The 15,330-nt window shown below is 41.0% G+C and overlaps 1 protein-coding gene across 4 annotated transcripts in view; it reads left to right on the forward strand.

Annotated features, from left to right (window-relative positions):
• RXRA (retinoid X receptor alpha) overlaps window positions 1-15,330 on the forward strand; it is a 414,885-nt gene that overhangs the window by 322,268 nt on the left and 77,287 nt on the right. For all 4 annotated transcript variants that reach the window (XM_051980296.1, XM_051980298.1, XM_051980300.1 and 1 more), the window contains exon 2: window positions 12,940-13,205. In XM_051980296.1, the coding sequence (XP_051836256.1) occupies window positions 12,940-13,205 (266 nt within the window). The remainder of the gene's footprint in view (window positions 1-12,939; window positions 13,206-15,330) is intronic.

Genomic DNA, 15,330 nt, shown 5'->3' on the forward strand with positions numbered 1-15,330 from the left:
CTCAGATGTGGATCTCTTAAGTCCATTTCCCTAAAGGAATTAAAAAAAAATGTAGACAGTTATATTCTTTGGGGACTTTCCACAGTCTCATTCTCCGAGTCAGTCTTTTTTTGATTCTCCGGGCAGATTCAGGCAGTCTCCTTGGCTTCCCTGCTGGGTTTCCAGTGAACCCTGCTGGGCCACAGCCCTGTACCACAGCAGCCACTTCTGTCTCCTGCCAAGAGAGGGAAGCGTCCCATCCGGAAGAAGTGGGTGGGTGGGATGGGGGGGTAAAACCAATTGGGGATGCCTCAGGGATACTCCTGCGCTGCCCAGTGGGATGGTTTCACTTCCCAGAGGTGTCGATGGGAACTTCTTATCAGGGTTCCTCCCTCTGCACCAAGCTAGATCGTGCCCGGCAAATGACTGAAATCATCTGGCCCAAAGTTGTCCCGTGTTCTTCAGGTAGTGTAGGGGGCTAGGACGAATGTGGGATGGCAGCCAGGATGCAGGGCTTTGAATCCTGGCTCAGGTGCTCCCTCGTTTTGTGACCTTGACCAAGCCACTCAGCCCTAGTTTCCTCATCTGTGACAAGGGGAGAACAACATCTACCTCACAGGTATGTTGTGAGGAAAATGCTTCATAAACACTAAAATGCTACAGAAATGGAAGTTGGGGTCATTATTACCATCCCTCTCCAGAAATAAGGGAATCAGCTGGCTACCTTCTACACGAAGCCCTTTCAAATCACAGCATTGGGAACATTTCCCATCCCTCTTGTCTTTTTTTCCTTCATACCCTTCCCTTCCCAAACAGGGTTCCCTTCAAATCTGGTTTCCTCCTTGATCTGCCCTTGCAGTCTCCTCTTGCTGTGAGCTGCTGTCCTTTGCCCTGTTTTCTTATGCAGCTATTTTGTGTGTGAGAATCCTGACTCTTCAACAAGATTATGGCCTTTATAGAAAGAAGATTGTTCCTTCTCTGTCTTGTTTCCCTTCCAGGGTTTCATCACTTAGTTGGTGCTGAAAGCATATTTGTTGAATTGAATTGAAAGCAAAGTAATGGAAGATTAAAACTCAGTTTCTAGAACCTATATAACCTGGACTGACCAGGCCCTTACCCTTTCTGGGCTTAAGTTCCTATTCAACTAGAGTTACTTCTAAAGTTGTTTTTTTTTTTCCTAATTCTGAAAATCTTTGATTTGAAGAGTCTATGAATTGAGACAATGTTGTAATGGAATATTTCTGTCCTATGGCAGATAGGGCTAGAATGAAATATGTACCCAGAGATAGTGGGCACGACCAGGCCCTTTGTGTGTTAGTCTGGTGATTGATTGCATATTGCTTCTGACTAGGAGACTAAGCTTAGTTTGGCTCTAAGATGGGAGGCAGTTGATGCAGAGGGCCAAGGTGTGATTAGACCTGAATAAACCAAGTGGTTCAGTGGTTATCACCCTAGCAGAGTTGGTAGTCTCCCTGTATCAGGTAATGAAGATACAGAGGGGCATTTGCTCTACCTTGCCAACCACGATGAGCAGATAGGAGATCAGGCTGGCATTTCCTGCCCTCTCATCTTCCCCTCACTACCACCATCCCCTTTCCTTTGAGATAAGTGGGAGGGGAGGACAGATTGATACGGAAGAGAGTTGGTGGGGGCTCCCCCTTCCCATCTTTAGCCCCAGCTCAATAAAACTGTCCCCTCATTTCCTGTCAGAGAGCTCAAAGGGTTAATACAGGGTGTGGTGAGACTTGAAGGAAACCACATAGCCTCTCAATGGGGGCTGAGCAAGGAGGATGGGACATTGGGGAAGTCCATGTCTGCTCCTGGCCTATCTGCCACCAATTTGTGTAGCTCTGATTTCTCGGGGACAGTAGACACTTATGGAAGGAACAGAATAAAATGATTTTGAGGAACTATGGTGTTACTCTTATCCAAACAGATAGCAGCTCTACATTGCTAGCATTGCTTGCAGTTTAATGGAGAATTCTTAGAGATTGAAAAAAATTTCAAGACCCAAAGGAATAATTGTCTCTAATGGTAGGCTCACTGGACAGATAATTGGTAGAGAGATTGAGAGGATCCTATCTGATGTGCCATAGATCATTTGTGAAGACTTACAGAATTATCCCCAGCTTGGGATTAGGTTGTTCGTCTTCAGGATGCTTGCTATGTGGGTAGATCTTACTACAGGCCTGGAACTCAAAGAAGACATAAAACTGGGTCAGAGTAGTTAAAATTCTGGGTGACAGTCAGAATCCCAAAAAGATCTTTACAGGCTAGAGAACTGGGATGAATCCAGTAATAATACTATATGAATAAATGTAAAGTCTTATACATGGGTTTAAAAAGTCAACATCACAAGCAAAAGATGGAGTAGCTATGGTTTATTTGAAAAAAAAATTGAGGAGGGTTTTAGTGAATGCAAGCTTTGTAAGATTCTGAAGTGTATTGCAGGAAGAAAGTTGGGGCTGTGATAAAAGTCATCATAATAATAAATAATATGTACATAATTATATGTAATTTATAATAAATAATAAATAAGAAAAAAGGGTTAGTCCCCCTGTATTTTGTCCTAGTCAAGCTTCTTCTGGAATATAAGCTACAGAGTGTTCAGAGGAAGGTAGCCAGGTTAGTGAAAGGTCTTAAAGCCATGTTGTATGAATATTGGTTGAAGGAACTGGGGCATTTAGCTTGAAGAAGAGAAGACTGAAAACATAAAAATCCTCAAGTTTTTAAAGGGTGGTCTTGTAAAAGATTTAGATTTATTGTGTTTGTCCCTAAAAGACAAATTCAGATTTAATGTCAGGAAAAACTAAGCATTAGGACTCTTCCTAGAGAGTGAAATGGGATGTCTCAGGTCCTGATGGATTCTTCCTCCCTTACTGAAGGTCTTCAGGCAGACACTGGGTGACCACTTGGTAAATGTATAAGGTGTCCTAAAAGTTTCAGTGTGTTCTAAAGCTTTAGTGTCTTAAAACTGCACTGCAGTGTTTGGAGCACTGTATTCTTTTCAGGTACGTGTTAGATGACAGCCTGAGGTTCCTCTAATTTCTGTGAGGAATGGGAGATGGCCAAGAAGTTATTATCACTTGGGAGAATTGGATGGCTCAGAGAAGGCAAGATCTGGCACAAATATCTAAGAAATTAAAGGTGCCGTGATCTGCTGTATCTTCTGCCTCCTGCTCCCTGGGGCTCACAGTATACCCACGGTCAGAACTAAGTCTTTCTTAAGTGAGGCGTTTGGGATCAGCTGATCAGAGTTTCAGAGAATTCAAACACTACATTGATAAGTATATGTGTGTATATTAGAAGCCTATGTGTGTATGTATATATCTGTATATACAAACATATAGGAGTGGATGCATGCATGTACATAAATTGGAATAACTCCTTATCACTGCCTAACTACCAGAGGGGTGGGAACTGATAAACCGCCTTAAAAAACCACAGCCAGCGTGCACGTGGAGGAAACACACTGAGGTTTTTCCTTTTAATTGGAGGACTTCCTTCCTCTTCCCCACCCCAGTCCCTTTCCTGGCCAGAAAGTACCTCTCTCCAGACTTGCTCTAGAATAAGCTGCCAGACTGTCGCCTCGCAGTACTTCAGAACGTGTCTGTTATGGAAGTTGTGTGTAAACAGGATGAGCCTAGTGGGCGGTGGGGCCAAGGGGGTGGGAAGGGGGGGTGGTACAGGGGCTGGGGATACCAGGGCCCGAGCTGCCGGAACGTGGCAAGCTCTCGTGAGAGGAGCCAAGGGATCTCTGGCCAGCCCCCACGGTTGGGGGCCTGTGGCTTCTTGTTCTCTCCCCCTCCTGTTTCTGCCTAGTGCGTGTGTGGCCAGAGATGGAGCTGCCATGGCTCTCGACCCCAGTATCGAGCCTCCTGGGGGTGGGAAGCATGAGGGGCACACATGGGGAGCAGTTATGGCTCCAGCCTTTGCCTGCCTTCTCTGGGTCCTGGGAGGCCCTGGAAGGATGCTCCTAGATTGGCTGCGCCTGCCCGCTCTTGAGGAATGGAGCTTTTCTCCTCCTTAGGAGTCTTTTGGAAGTTGGAGATAAAACTGCAACCTGAATGGGTTGAGGATTGCACTTGTTAGGAGAAAAAGTGCAGCTAGACCAGGGTCTAAGCCTGTCATTAACTTGGACCCTTTTCTCTGGGTCTCAGAGCTGCAGCTCTGCAGTTAGGGCTGGATGTGTAAGGTGCATGATTTGGGATCTGCCATCCTCTTGTTTTACAAATGAGGAAACTGAGGCCCATGTGATTTAGTTTTTCTCAGGCTAGTAAGCATCACATGCAGGATTCAAATCACTGTCCTTCGACTTGAGATCCGGTACCAAGAAAATTCTGTGATCCTCTGATAGTCCTTTCTTCCTCTCACTTTTCCTTCGCTCCCATTTTCCCTGTTCCCTTGCTCTCACACTGTCTCTCCCACCTTTAACATCGTCCTCTAGCTTCCTCCTCCCCAAGTTGTTTTTGTTGCTGATCTGCTCATTTTCCAAGTTTTCTGTCATGTCCTATTTGTCAGAAGCAGACGGGGCGTAGCCGGGACAGGCATTGGTTGGGGACAAAGAGGATTGGCATTAGGAAGTGGGTTCCATCTCAAACCCTGGTCCACCTCCCCCAACTTGGGATGTGGGGCCATGGAGAGCTGGGCCTGCTTCTTCCTTCCAGACCAGTCAGTGTGTTGGGCTTTTGCCCCACCTTCTCCTCTCCTTCCTTCTGATTGGGGAGGGGGATGGCGGTGGCAAGGAACTCAGAAGGGAGTGGGAGCTCTCTTTTCTGCTCTGGGCCCAATCAGGACCTCTTCAGTCCTGAAAATAAAGTGCAGAAGGAGTGATTCAGTTTTTCCCCCTGCTGAGGTACAATTTACAAGTTGGCATTTTATTACTTAAAAAGCCTTCTTCCTCCTCTAGCCCCTCCAGAAAATAACACCCCCTCAAAATTCTGGCCGGGCTGACCTGGAGAAGCAGCTGAAAGCCCTCCTGAGGGTCCACTGCAGCAGCTGTTATTACTGCTGTGTAAAGGGCCCTTCGAAGCTGCCTTGAAGCTGATGGGGATAAGATCTGGAGGCAGTGCCAGGAATGATTCCCCATCCTCTCTTCACTCTTTTGGAGCCTATTTATATTTCTCTCCCTGAATTATCCCCCACTTTCATTCCCCAGCTAGACTCCACTCAGTTCCCTAAGGGAAGAGGAAGAGGAGGTGGAGAATGGGAGGAGATGGAGGGAGGAGGGACTTCTTCCCTTCAGAGTGCTGTTCTTAGCCAACTCCCAGAGGTGTGAGTACAGTCCCAGTTCCGTTCCCAGTGGTACAATGGAAGTGACCAAGAATGCGGATGGTGACAGGGGAATGGACCCATTCACTGAACTCAGGACATCCTCTTCTTTGCACTGACCCCTTTGTGTTAAGGGCCTGGATGTTGATCCATGGCTGAGCAGGCCCAGAATCACAGAGTGGTAGAACTGGAAGGGTAATAGGGATTGCCGGGACTCATTTTACAGAAGAGGAAATTGAAGCTCAAATGATTTACCCGGAGATTGGGAAGAAAAAAGATGTTTCTATTCATGGATCCAGTCCCGAACTGAGTGATCTTACCTCAGAGTAGAAATCTCACAGAGTGCGTCTGCAAAGTTATTTAGTTCTTTTTGACTCTGCCTGACCTTCAGGGTTTTCTTGGAAGAGAGAACTAGAGTGGTTTGTCATTTTTTTCTCCAGATTATTTTATAGATGAGGAAACTGAGGCAAATATTTAAGTGACTTGTCCAAGGTCACACAACTAGTATCTGAGGTCTGATTGGGACTCTATAGATAACTTTTCTTGACTCCTGGCCTAGCCCTCTATCTGCTGCACCACCTAGCTGTTCATCATCAGAGTCCCGTCAAAGAGGGCCCCTAAGTCCTCTTTAATATAATTTTACACAAATACACATATACATATCTATTCAAACATAAACACACATATAAATTCTTCCTTCCCATTTGCGTTTTCTTTTAACATTATATACAAAACAAATTTATAAAAAAGCAATCTGTGATTTTTCCCATTGCTTAAATTGTAAAATCAGACATAGAAAAAAAATCCTGTTAAGTACATTGGAAAAATTGGTGAAAGAAGCATTAAGGTAGTAATATGGTAGCCATTCATATGGCATGTTGAGCACTATATCGCACTACTTCTGTATGTCGGTGGTTATATTACTTTGTAACACATGCCCATTTCTTTCTTCTTTTAGACTTTAGTAAATCTCTCCCTCCCTCTTTAACACGAGCATTTCCCACATTTGTGGAGTTTTCACACTTGCAGGTCCTGAAATGTGGTTGACCACTTTTTTTTTTTTTTTAAACACAATAATAGCTAATGAAACTGGATTGAAATTTTGTGTTTTTTTGGTAGGTGCCTCCTTCACATGAAACACAAATTCAAGGTTTTCATGAAATTCAGCTTCCATAAAATGGGCTGGTTTCCCTTTCTTTTTTTGTTACTATTTATGAGAATTCAGAATTTGAAATTTATTTAGAATGTGGCATTCTTGTCTATGCCTTTTGCATATAGCAGCTACTCTCATTAATTTGCAATGATGATTTGGAAAGAAAGTGGGAGTGAGGGGATAGAGAGAGAACTTGTGAACAGTACTGATAATCAGCTGACCTTGTTTTAGCCAAGATTGGAGTCAATTTTGAGCCACTCAAAAATTGTTATTTGCGTAGTGAAGTGTCTTTTATTTGCCTCTTTTCCTGCCCAGCTCTGTCCTGTCCACACTTACTTCCCTATAAGTGGGAGAACTGGAGTTAATGAGAAAATGAGGAATTGTGGAGAAAATCAAGGGAGGAAAATGAGGACTGAATGATGTGTAAAATCTGGCCATCAGACTTTGGATAGTAATTATATAATGTGAATCCCTTGTCTTCATGTAGATGGATAATGTTTTTAAGAACCTGACTTTTTTATATGTCTATTTTCATGATAGATTTGCCTAACACAGTTATCCCCAGCACCCCCATTTCCTGCTCCCAGAGAATCATTCCATGTAACAAATAATATATTTTAAGAGAAGAAAAAAAATCAGTATTACAGATCAATATATTGAAAAAGTTTGAAAAATTGTGCAGTACCTCCCACATACCTCCCACCTCCAGAAAGGGGTGAGTCAGTAGTGCGCTCTTCCCATCAAGTCCCAGTTGATCTTTATAATTTTGTTAGGTTTACTTTTTTTTTTTTGGTCTGGTTGTTTTTCCACTTGCATTGTTGTGGTTATTGTATATATTGTTTTCTTCATTTTGTTTACTGTGTTTCAGTTCATATAGTTCTTTGCATGTTTCTCTATATTCATCACCCACAATCTTTCTTATGATCAATTTCATTACATCCATGGATCACAGTTTGTTTAGACATTTTCCAATTGATGTTCGGTTCTTGCTATAACAAAATGCTTCTATAAATATTTTGTTGTTTATGGGGACTTTTCAAAATTTTTTTTTATTTATTACTTCCTTTAAGCCATTTTATTTGCATAATTTCAAATTGTTTTCTAAAACAGTTGTGCTGTTTCATAGCTTCACCAGTAATAATTACTGTGCTTCTTATTCTTATGGATTGTGACCAGTCCAACATTGATTATTGCTATTTTATTGTTATCTTTGTCAATTTGCAAGGTATGAGGTGAAATAGGATTGTTTTGATTTCTATTTCCCCTGTTTCATTGTGATTTGCAGCATTCTTTCATGTAATTTGAATACTTTGCCATTCTTTTGATAACTATTCTTTTCCTTTGTTTATTATGGGAAATAGTTATTAGTCTCATGTATATATATTTGTTCATAGATGTATACCACATCTTTTTCTTTTTAATAATAGCTTTTTATTTTCAAAATACATGCAAAGAAAGTTTTCAATAGTCACTCTTCCAAAGCCTTGTGTTCCAGATTTTTCTCCCTCCTTTCCCCCAGTTCCCTCCTCTAAATAACAAGTAATTCAATACATGTTAAATGTGCAGTTCTTCTATACATATGTCTACAATTACCATGCTGCACAAAAAAAAAAAAAATCAGATCAAAAAAGAAAAAAAAAATTAAAAAGGCAAGCAAACAACAGCAAAGGTGAAAATACTACATTATGGTCCCTATTCAGTCCCCATAGCACTCTTTTGGATGCATATGGCTCTCTCCATCACAAGTCTGTTGGAACTTGTTTGAATCATCTCATTGTTGAAGAGAGCCACATCCATCAAAATTGATCATTGTTTAATCTTGTTGTTGTGGATAATGATCTCCTGATTCTGCTCACTTCACTTAGAATCAGTTCATGTAAGTCCCTCCAGGCTTCTCTGAAATTATCCTCTTGAGAGTTTCTTACAGAACAATAATATTTGATAACATTCATATAACACAACAATCAGCCATTCTCCAATTGATGGGCGTCCAACTCAATGTCCAGTTCCTTGCCACTACAAAAAAGGCTGTCACAAACATTTTTGCACATGTACCACATCCTTTTCAGAGAAATTTGATGCAAAATGTTTTTTCCCATATGACTACTTCACTTCTCATTCCTAGTGAACTAATTTTCACCATGGAAAAAGCTTTTCAGTTTCAATTATCATTCAGTTATCATCATTAAATATCAATTCAATTCAATTTTAATTAAAGTTATCTCTTTCATTTTTTTGAATTACCTCTATCTCTTATTTGGCTATGTATGTTTCTCCCTCATTTAGGTGTGAGAGGTATATTTTATTTATATCTCTTTTCATCATTTTTCTGGATATTCTAGATTGCTTGGTTTTCGAAATTTTGTTATTATTTCATTAAATTCTATAAATATTCTCTTGGTAATACCCTGGTAACGAATTAAAAATGTGAATTAATTTTGGTACCATCATATTTATTATATTGCTCTGGCCTACACATGAACATTGAATATTCCTCTAGCTACTTAAGTTGTTCTTTATTTCCTAAAGGAGTAATCTATTTAAGTCTTTTGTGTGTTTTGGTAGATTAGTTCCCAGATATATTATGTATTTTGTAGTAATTTGGAATGGGGTTTCCCTTCCTATTATTATTATTTGTTTTGTCATTATTATATAGAAATTTTTTTTAAGGATTTATTTTATATCTTGCAACTTTGCTTAAAGAATTAATTGTTTCATTATCTTTGCTGGTTCTTTGGGATTTTCCAAGTAAATTATCATATTATCAGCACTTGAGAGATGGTTTTATCTTCTCTTTTTCTGTTTTTATGCATCTGATTTCTTTCTCTTGACTTATTGCTGTTGTTAGTATTTTTAGAACTATATGAAATTACATAAGAGAGAGAGTGGGCATCCTTGCTTCACTTTCATATCTTTTTGGAAAAGATTCTAGTGTATCCTCATTGCATATGATGCTTGCTTTTGATTTTAGATAGATGCTTTTTATGACATAAAAACAAAGGTCTTTCTGTGCCTGCAATTTGTAGAGTCTTTTAGCATAAAAAAATGTTGTATTTTTGTCAAAGGTTTTTTCTACATCTAATGAGATGTTCATGTGACTTTGGATGTTTTGATTTTTGAAAAGGATTATTTTGATTGTTTTCTTAATGCTGAACCATCCTTAAACTTTTGGTATAAACTCATTTTGTCATAATAAATGGTTTATTATATAAATTCTCTGTAGTCTGGCAGGATTTTATATCCAATTTTTGAGTCAGTGTTCATGAATAATATTAATCAATATCTATGAAATATGAAGACTAACTTTTTTAAAAGATTGTTAAAATTATTCTATAAATCCAATAGGACTAATAGTTTTTTTCTTTGATAGTTCTTTACAGCTAGATTTTCTAAAATAGGGTTGTATTCTTTTTTGAATAGGGTTATTTAGGATCTCTTTCTGATCTTCTCACAGGTTGGCTATTTTATATTTTGAAGATATTTCTCTATTTCTTTTATGTGCTTGATCTTGTTATACCTGTGTATAATATCTTCTGATTATTCTTTTTATTTCTTCTGTCTTTGTTGTGATTTTGCTGTATTTGTTGGCTGTTTTATTGACTTCTTTTTAATCAAATTAACCGAGTTTGTCAATTTTATTAGTTGTTTCAAAGGATCAGTGTCATGTCTATTTTTTCCTCTATGTATTTATTCCCTCTCTATTTAAAAATTTTTTTTTTCTCTTTTGGGTTTATTTTAGGTTTGTTTATTTGTTGACTTTCTAATTTTTAAAAATGCATTTTAAGTGGAGTTTCAAAAATGCATTAATCCCCCTTTCTTATTTTTTTTAATGTTTGTAAAGATGTAATTTTTCTTTTACCCAAAGACTGCTTTAGCTGAAACCTAGAAATTCTAGCATGTTTATTCATCGTTGCCATTTTCTGTAACATAACAATTTGTTTCCTATGTTTTGTTCTTTGGCCTACTCATTATTTAGCATTTCATTTGCAAGTTTCCATTTGGATCTGTATCTTTTGTTTGTGGTCCCTAAACCAATGACATTTTTTATTGCATTATGTTATGTAAAGGATAAATGAGCTATTCCTGCATTTTTATATTTGTTTGCAATATTTCTATGCCTTAGCACATGATCAATTTTTGTAAAAGATGCATGTGGTAGAATATGTATATTCTTTTTGTTATCCCATTTAGAAGACACTTAAAGACACTCTTAACTCTAGTTTCTTCAGCAAGTTGTTCAATTCTATATTTTCCCTTTTGTTTATCTTTTTGTTATACTTGTCCAAAACTCAGAGGGGGATATTGAAGTCTGCTGTCACTATAGTATTTCTCTCTTTCAGCTCAGGTGTTTCTTTTATCAGTTTGTATGCTATGATTTTTAGAAGCTATTGGCTTATTTCTCATTGATTTGTTGATTACTGGTTTTAATGCTTATATTGACTTGTCTATAGTTTCTTTCAGAATTTTTTTGCTTATCTTTTTGGTTTTTGCACTTTTGTTTTTCGCTTTTTCAGATGATTTGATAACAACTCGTGGTTTTTTGGATTTATTTGATATGTAGTAAATTTTCCTCCATTTCCTCAGATTTATTTTGTATTATTTTTATTTTTAAAATATGCTTCTTATAAGCAACAGATTGCAGACTTTTGTTATACAATCTGTCATTCTATTTTGTTTTATTGGATTGTTAATCCATTCACACTTAAAAGTTATGGGAATTGTTTGTATTTTCTTCCATCTGTCTGAAACACTGTGATGTTTTCAAGATGAGTTTTCCCCTCTCTTCTGCAGTAAATAGAGTATTATCTTCTTTAGTTACTTTACTTGTAATCCTTTTTTAAGCAGCCCTGTGCCCACTGGTTCTCTTCCCCTCACCCCTAATCTCCTCTCTTCTGTTGCTACCTGTTCCCTTTTGGAGTTGCATTTATTAGTTAATTTCTCTTTCCTGCTTTTTCTTGGATCTGGAGGACATATTTCCTTCTGTTGTGAATATTTTCCCTGTTGATTTATCTGCTTACACCCAGAGTTTTTGGGTTTGCTTTTCCTGGGATCTGGGATAATTTCAGTTCGTCTTCCCCTCTCCATTTTCTTGTCCCTTCTGAGGGTGGCTGCCTTGGGTTCTGGATCTCCCACACTGCCATGGTTCTCCGGCCCAGCTTTCTCTCCTACTGTGGCTTTTTTAGGTCATACCTGGCCACAGGTGACCGCCACGCATCCTACGGGAGTGCTGCAGAGAGTCTCCTCCTGGCTCAGTTCCCCACAGACACACCGCACAGTGTCCTGCCCCCCATTCCCTGGCCTGACCCAGGGGTTCAGAGGCTGCCCTCCAAGGCGGGGAGTTGTGGAGCCCGATGTAACCGATTCAGAGTTCTACCTTGCTGTTGCCAGGGGGTTGCCGTGATTTCCACAGTCCAAACACTAGAAGGAGGGAGGGGGCTGCGGTGTGGGGATGAGTTTGTTGGGAACCTGTGTCAGGTGCTTAGTCTGCATTCAGAGGGGTGCTGAGCGCAAGGCCCAAGAGGCACCAGTCCATGGATTTGGGGGATTTCATTTTCTGTGTGTCTTAGGTCATGGAGATGGTGAAGTCGCTTTATCTTGTTTTGTCTTGGGGAATTTGGGGGTCAGTGAAAATGTGTGGTCCACCATCCTGCTTCTCACACGCACAGCAGCTTTCTGATTGGGCTGTGGGTAATTTGTTTATCCCCTAATAGGCTGGCATCCTGGTGAAGGCACAGGGTGGAGAGCCATAATTAGTGTTTGCTGAATGCTTTGAAATCCCCGAGATGAAAGGCCAAACTCCCACACTTGAGCCCCTGCTCTGCAGTGCCCTTCATCCCACTGCCCGCACACAAACCTGGCATTCCCCTCGTGCCACCTGAGCACGACTCCCACACCATGTTCCCTGCCCCTGCGTACCACATCTGAAAGCAGGGCTCTCTGCACCCAGAACCTGACATTACACATGACCCACCTGCCACAAACTCTCTTATGGATTCTGTAACTTTTCCCCCTCATCCCTTCCCTCCCTGTCACTCTTCTCTGGGGAAGATTTTAAATGTACCCATGCATCATGAATAATATGCACTGTGTTTCCTCCTCTGCCCCCCCAAAACTCCTCAAACCAGCAGCCTTTGTTTAGACCCCAACAGAACAGAACTCCCTGTTCTTAGTTTCCACTTGTGTTTCTGTGTGACCCGGAATGAGACTTAGAACCTTCCTTGACTTTCCTCCAGAGGAAATGGAGGAAAAAGGAATATTGACTCCCTTGACTCTGAGGGAAGAATAGACAGATTTCTTCTTCAGCCCCTGGATATCCTAGAGTTAGAGACATGGGATTATAACTGTGGGCTGTTGGGTCTGTTGGGCCCTAAGCAGGCAGCTGTGGTAGGCTGCCAGTCCCAACCTTGGGGATCCTTTGTCCCAGTCCAGGGGAGTCAGACTATGGAGGGCCCCTCGTGTCTTGGAAGCTTCAGAGGAAGCCTTGAAAATGAACGTTTTTTGGTAACCATTGTTTTTCTCTTGTTTTTGTCTTGCAGATTTTTCCACCCAGGTCAATTCTACATCCCTGAATTCCCCCACTGGCAGAGGGTCCATGGCTGCCCCCTCCCTGCACCCGTCCATTGGCCCTGGCCTTGGCTCGTCCCTCGGATCATCCAGCCAGCTGCACTCCCCCATCAGCACCCTGAGCTCCCCCATTAATGGCATGGGCCCTCCCTTCTCTGTCATCAGCTCCCCCATGGGGCCTCACTCAATGTCTGTTCCCACAACCCCTACCCTTGGGTTTGGGACCGGCAGTCCCCAGGTGAGTAGCCAAAAAGGTAGTGGCTGTTGGCTGGGATTATGGGCACTGGGTCTTTCTAAATGGCGAATTTAGCACTAATGATGCTAAGGATGATGAAGGTATCCTGGTCCCTTAACCCATCTACCACCAGACTGCATCTTCAGTAATGGGTTGCATTGAACCAATCCTATTTCCTACCTTGTCCCATTTTTGTGATTGTGATATACTGATGCTTCCATGGTCAGGTTCTGATCTGTAGCTTGGGTTAGGATTCATTCTGGAGGTCAGGGAAGTTAGGGATCCTTCTGAAAATGGGGCCAGTTCTTGACGGGAGGATTGGATCAATCCGTGGCCAGGGTTGGGACTTAATCTGAGAAATGGTGGCAAATTAATTGTTTCGTTTGAGGGAATCAGATCTCCAAGTTCAACCTCCTGGGTTCCATATTCTAACTATAGGGCCTAGCCCTCCTCCATACCTTTATTGCTATGATCATGCCCTCATTAAATGCTATTAATTATAATACTTTTGCCTGCATGGCATGTTGGGCCAGACCCTGTTCCAAGCAGATTCCATGAAGCTAGACCCTGCCCTCAAGGAGCTTACTGTCTCATGGAATTGAGAAAGAACTTTAGTGACGAATAAGTCCAGCCATTCCATTTTACAGATCAGGAAACTGAGGCCCAAAACTATCACGTGAATTATCCAAGGTCATAGGTGTGAGAAGAGTGGGATCCAGAGTTCAAACTGAGAGCTTCCTATTTTGACCTTCACTGTATTTCACTGCCCACTCCCTCTCTCACTGTGGGGCTGACTGCAGAAGTCTCAGGAGCAGAGGAAAGGGGGGAGTGTAACTCTGGGGTGATGGGAGAGCTTGCTCAGCAATTACTAAGCAATAATGATGATTTGTAGCTCGTTTCAGGGTCAATAGCATTATCGGGATTTGGCAAACATCCGGCAGGGGGTTTCCTAATGGGCAGAGGGCTTAGCATTCTGTCATTTTTGGACTTCTCCCACCATCTGCCCCATTCCTCAGTGCTTCCATCAGCACTAATAAGGACACCCTTCAGAGGAGGATTAGGGACAGTTAACCAGAACCCGTAAGAAAAGTCAGCTAAGATCCAGACTAGAACTAGAGACTCCTAAAAGGAACTGGAAGTCCTATTTACTTCAGGCAGTACTGTATTGAAACTGTCCCTAAGGCTGGAAATTGAGTGGATTCCAAAATCTGAAATCTGTCCCATTGAATAAATCCTCAATTCAGTTCCAGCTATTGTGCAGGGTGACTTAGGAGAGTCACCCCCTTTCTCTGCACCTCAGTGTCAGTCCCACTGACATGAGGGGGCAGACAAGATTTCTAAGGTCTTTTCTGCTTTTGAAGTTCCATGATTCCATTAAATAAGTCATACATCCAAATGGCAAGAAGCTTTTCTCCAGGAAATCCAGGACACGATCTTGACTGGTCTCCAAGGCTCTGTTGCCCACTTTTAATTTTTTTGTTTTTGTTTTTGTCTTTTTGAACAGGGATTCTTAACTTGGGGTCTTTGCACATACATATGACTGTGTTTTATAAATATTTTGATGGCTGCATTTCAATATGGAGTGTCCCAGAAATCTTAGTGCGGCTTTGATTGCTTAGAATAATAAGTAGAGTTGAAGATTCACATTCCATGCTGCCTCCTTGTGAAAGCTTTAATAGCTTAACGTGGCACTAAGACTTATGGGATACCCTCTGTTAATTAGTTTCCTTTGAAGTCATGGATTTTGTGGATTTAAAAACTTTCTGAAGGGGGGACCCAAAGGCTTTTCATTAGATTGCCAAATGGGTAGAACTACTGAACCCTCTTAAGTTCCTAAGAGATTATCTAAGTCACTAAGTTTATGGTTATGAAATTGGGAATAGGAGAGATCACAGGATTTGCCTGGAGACACATAACTAGCATAATGCCTGGTCCGTGTGGTTGTTTTGTTGTTCAGTTGTTTTACTTACTATCTCTGGCTCTTTGTGACCCTATTTGTGATTTTCTTGGCAAAAACAGAGTGGTTTGCCATTTCCTTCTCCAACTCATTTTACAGATAAGGAAACTGAGCCAGACTTGTTCAGAGTCACACAGCTAGTAAATGTTTGAGGATGGGTTCAAACTCAGA

This window comes from Antechinus flavipes, chromosome 2, assembly GCF_016432865.1.
Source record: "Antechinus flavipes isolate AdamAnt ecotype Samford, QLD, Australia chromosome 2, AdamAnt_v2, whole genome shotgun sequence".
NCBI classification, from domain to species: domain Eukaryota; kingdom Metazoa; phylum Chordata; class Mammalia; order Dasyuromorphia; family Dasyuridae; genus Antechinus; species Antechinus flavipes.